This window comes from Trachymyrmex cornetzi, unplaced genomic scaffold (genome assembly GCF_001594075.2).
Source record: "Trachymyrmex cornetzi isolate Tcor2-1 unplaced genomic scaffold, Tcor1.1 scaffold95, whole genome shotgun sequence".
Classification (NCBI taxonomy): domain Eukaryota; kingdom Metazoa; phylum Arthropoda; class Insecta; order Hymenoptera; family Formicidae; genus Trachymyrmex; species Trachymyrmex cornetzi.
The window spans coordinates 427,443-432,302 of NW_017300300.1; the positions used below are offsets into that span (position 1 = coordinate 427,443).

General features: G+C 32.4%; 2 protein-coding genes across 4 annotated transcripts in view; one reads left to right on the forward strand and one right to left on the reverse strand.

Annotated features, from left to right (window-relative positions):
• BORCS5 (BLOC-1 related complex subunit 5) overlaps positions 1-3,442 on the forward strand; it is a 10,208-nt gene extending 6,766 nt beyond the window's left edge. The window contains exons 1-3 of one of the 3 annotated variants that reach the window (XM_018521017.1): positions 999-1,036; positions 1,497-1,818; positions 2,846-3,442. In XM_018521017.1, the coding sequence (XP_018376519.1) occupies positions 1,511-1,818; positions 2,846-3,347 (810 nt within the window). In that variant the 5' untranslated portion in view covers positions 999-1,036; positions 1,497-1,510 and the 3' untranslated portion in view covers positions 3,348-3,442. Of the gene's footprint in view, positions 1-998; positions 1,037-1,096; positions 1,124-1,496; positions 1,819-2,845 lie in introns of those variants that run through there. The other 2 variants (XM_018521016.1, XM_018521018.1) reach the window with 2 other exon arrangements.
• On the reverse strand, positions 3,000-4,854 carry LOC108769805 (coiled-coil domain-containing protein 137). The gene is given in 4 exon segments (XM_018521015.1): positions 3,000-3,077; positions 3,630-3,704; positions 3,707-4,440; positions 4,521-4,854. Coding segments are annotated over 3 exon segments (879 nt in total). The 5' UTR covers positions 4,592-4,854; the 3' UTR covers positions 3,000-3,077; position 3,630.
• Positions 4,855-4,860: the final 6 nt, after the last annotated feature.

Sequence of the window (4,860 nt, forward strand, 5' to 3'; positions counted from 1 at the left end):
GTGACGCGCTCAGTGGAAACGTACCATAAAGGCCATTCCACATAAACTTGCAGAGCCGCATAATCATATGCATAAAGAAAATTATCCAATCACGTTTCTGTCATAAAGCCAAACGTAAACTACGATTAGATGATTTTCTTTATGCATATGTTTATGCGGCTATGCAAGTTGTGTGGAATGGCCCTAAAGACCGCACTAAAGGTATACTCTCATTGGATATCGCGTGTCGCGCGCGACGAACATCGCGCTGGTGTGCCGGAGCCATAACGCACAGTGCATAAGCGAATCAATTAATCAGAATCTTTCTTTTCCTCCCATTTCATGGAAAAGAAGAATTTCAATTGGTTGATTCCTTTACGCACTATGCATTATGCGCTGTGCAAGAGTCTGTGCTGCGGCCTTTAAGTCCATTCTACATTAAGGCCCGTCTACAATACACGGAGTAAGAAGTAAGAGTAAGAAATTGACCAATCACAGTCGATTATTCTTCTCACATTCGACTGTAATTGGTCAATTTCTTACTCTTACTTTTTACTCCGTGTATTGTAGACGGGCCTTTAGACACAAGCCGATCGTAAGTTTGTTGCGACAGCCAATGTGAAGTGTTGATTTCAAAATGCAAGCTTCAGATTGGCTGGCGCCACAAACTTGCGATCGGCTTGCGTCTAATAAAATGGACTTAAAGGCCATTCTACATTGGTCGTATTGTAGCGTCGGAATCGTCGTAAGCATCATGCGACTAAAAAATTGAAGCATTGGATTGGCTGAAGCAACAAGCTTGTGACTTGCGACGTCTACGATACGACCAATGTAGAATGGCCTTAATGTAGAATGAGCTTTACGTAGGCTACGCTGCATGTGACGGCACCCTTATTCCTTCTAATCTGCGTAGGGCCTTTGGCTTTGATAGGATTTCATACATGCTCGTTTAGGAAAATCTCTCAAAAAGTTAGCAACTTTGCCAGTATGTACTATGTATAGAGCTCACTGGATATTACGTTTCTATTACCATGCTAATCATGAAACAAGAAATAAAGTAATAATAAATATAAAAAGCAATACATATATAAAATATATAATAAAATATAAAATGAATAATAATTTTAAATAGCAGCACATAAGGGTAAAATGAAAAAATATACATTTTTATTGTTCATATAACCTCTTTAGTGTTTTGCTGTTTATTGACATGATATATTATGATGAGATATAAACAATGCTAATAATACTATCAATACTTTTGTAAAATCTGCAAAAATATCTTGAGGATATATCATATACTGTAAAATTTATTAAATATTCTGTGATATTTTGCAAGTGTACTTGATGCTGATTTTCCTAATTCTCACAGAGCTTAGCGAAAATAGCATTGTTTCTAATTCATAAAGATGATAAAAACTGTTAAATATCGTAAAATATATTAAATTATATGATTTAATTGAAGTTCATACTTCTTTACTGACACTTCTATTTTTTGAAATTTCATGATCTTTAAGGAAGCTCTAAGAAAATGGGATCCGAGCAAAGTTCTCAAAATAGCAACCAAAATGCTAATAATGAAAAAACAAGGATGAATCAACTCAGACGTGGTAAAAGTGTTCCAAATCATGAAAGAATACCAGAAGATACTCCACCGAGATGTACCAGTCCTGGCGCTAGCATTTGCTCTGATTCTGATCTTCCATATATTTCTTATACAGTGAATCGACCTATTGGAGATTCACCAAAGATGACAAATAAACAGTCACAAATCTATAGAGGAAAGAGTATTGGAGAAATCTCAAGGCAGAAGAATAGTCTAGGCACAACAAATCATAAGTAGGTATTACTGGATTTATATATGAATATATAATGTTTTTAACGCTTTGAGATATTTCCAATAAAACAAAAAAAATATATATATTTACAGGATGTTTCTGATCACCCGCAATTGGAACACACTACAAGATTAAGTATTTTATCCTGAATTTATCAAGTCTAATAATTTGTTAATTTGCAGCATACTTAACTAATAAATCATTTTTAAAAATTAATTTATAACAAGTTTGTAACACTATTATTCATAACATTATTTATAACAACTTTTCAAAATGCTCTCCATTTTGTTGTATGCATAACGTGGTTCAATCAATTATGTCGTTTGTACTTTGCTGTAGCATCTCTTCATGTACAGTTTATAAGAATCCAGTAGAAACCGAAGATGAGATAATGACTCAATTACATTTCACAACTTCGCAACTGTAAATGAAGTGATGCTATAGCGAAGTACAAATGACAATTGATTGAACTATGTTATGCATACAACAAAATGGAGAGCATTTTGAAAAGTTGTTATAAATAATGTTATAAATAATAGTGTTATAAACTTGTTATAAATGAATTTCAAAAATAGTTTATTAATTAAATATGTTGCAGATTAACAAATTACTAGATTCGATAGATTCAGGATAAAATGCTTAATCTTGTAGTGTGTTCCAATTGCGGGTGATCAGAAACACCCTGTATATAAAAAGAGTATCCTTTAAATTATATCGAATAACAAGCCAGTCTCATTTTATTTTATTTTTCTTATAAATATATTTTTACATATATTTACACAAAAAAATAAGAGTTGATTATATGTCAGAGTTTATTAATGTAACATAGTACTTTATTATTAGACAATATGTACTATATATACTATATATATATACTATATATATATACTATATATATATACTATATATATATACTATATAAAAATATTCTAATACAACAATCAAAATTTTCAAAAGACCATACTTTATATGTAACAACTCTGTCTCATATAGAATTTTATTAGTTTCCTCTCTTTTCATGTTGAAAGTCACAAGAAGATTATATCAGACAAGACACACAGTATTGTAGTGGTAAAACCAGCTCAAATAGATCCTACAGCAGACAAAGATCCCGACATAGTAAAACTACAAAGTATCCCAATGTTCCTACCGATTATGCGTGGCACATTAAATCTACCACCTGGTGTACGCGATCCAGAGGTCCTCGAGAGGCTTGATCCTGTTGGTCTGTTTAATCTATGTGCACGTTATCAACATCATCTAAATACAAATGCGCAGATTATAGCAGCAGAACAAGTTACTGTATGTGCTAGTATGGAAACAGAATTTGGCAAGGTATTAAATCTCGCTGTGGATCGACAAAAAAAATTCGCTAAATTTACAGAACAGATAAATAAAGTGCATGAGCTTAGCCGTCAGTTAACTAGATGTCACTCACTTCTCAATCAAACCCTTGAAAGTCTCGAAACGCTCAACAATCTATTACCAATTGAAGAGAGGCTTGAGCCCTTTGTCTGGACTACAGGTTAAATATATCCAACGATAAAAAAATGTTATTACTTTTTTAAACAAAAACTTTGATTCTCTATAAAATATTGATATCCTATCACAAAGAAATTGTGAGTAAGATGTGCAATTTGAGATATTATCTAATTTAAGTTTTAAAGTAATTTTATTGAGTTTTAACTCCTACATTCAACATAATCATAACATAAAAAATAAGGATAGATCAGTAAAATAAATTAAAAGAAAAAGGCAAATATATGTGCTTTATTCAAACACAATTTATTGCTTTTGTAATTTTGAACATACCCTAGTAGTTCCTATTAATCAATCGCTCAGACTTCAATTGTTTGTAGGCTGCAATAGCTTCACTTTGTTGTTTTCTAGTTTTCTTCTTTCCATTTTAGGTAAGTTTTTCTTTCCAAATCGATTAATCACTTTGGAAGCAAAAAAGTCTTCTTTAGAACCTTCGAATAACGAATTCAGTAATAAATTTTTTGGCTTTCTAACTTCATTAATTTCATTTGACTTAATTTCCAACCTAGGAGGTTCATAGACTACTTCGCCAAAAACAATCTTATCTTGCAACCTCTCAAATTCGTTAAAGCTTCCAAGCTTCTTTCCTTTTTTTGCACATACTTTCAGTTTTCGCTTTTCATTTTTTGACGAAGTTGCAGAGCTTTCAAGTATCTTTTTTCTATTAATATTCTTATGCTTAATTTTTAATGTTTTTACAGTATCTTCTTTATGTTTGCATTTTGTTAGATCTTGAATTTCACTAGTATTTGAATCTCGTTCAATCTGAATACTGTATTTTTTTTCAAATGCTACTTCCTTCAAAAAATTATATGTATCTCTAGATACTCTGTGCATAAATTGTTTACTAGATTCGCCTGGTCGTTGTTGAAGTACTGGTATAACCTTATCTAGTTTTGCTCTTAGACGATTTGATCTGTGATGTTGTAGCCCTATACGAATAAGAGCATTCTTTTTCTTCTTTCTTTTCAAGATGCCAGTATTGATCTTCACAGCTTCTTTTAATTTAATTATACGTTCCAGACTCTTTGGCATTACTTGCTCGTCTACATTTTTCGATGCTGTATTCGTACACAATTCTAACCTAAAATCCGTTTCCGGTTTAAAATAATCATCTAAATCTAATACTTTATTGCATAGGTACCAACTTTACTGATAACTTACTCCGCTAAATGTTTAAAGCGCTGCTTGTTTTTAATACCTCGATGCTCCTTCCCTGATATTTTGCGACCCATATTGGCGTCTCGTTAATCTTTCTGCTGAGGAGGATTGAGTTAATTCGCTATTCTTCTTCTTTGTTGGTTATAGGTTTGTTTTTTTTTCTCTGCACTGCTTGCACTAGTTCAAGAAGTGTACACTACATCGTTCTTTTTGTGTACACTGTAACGAAATGACGTCATGTACTTTGTTCTTTTTCGAGGTGTAGCGATAGTCAGTGAAAGAGTTCACTGTACTGCTTGTACCAGGTCTTAAGCAAGTGTAACGGTGTAGTGCAATATGGCAG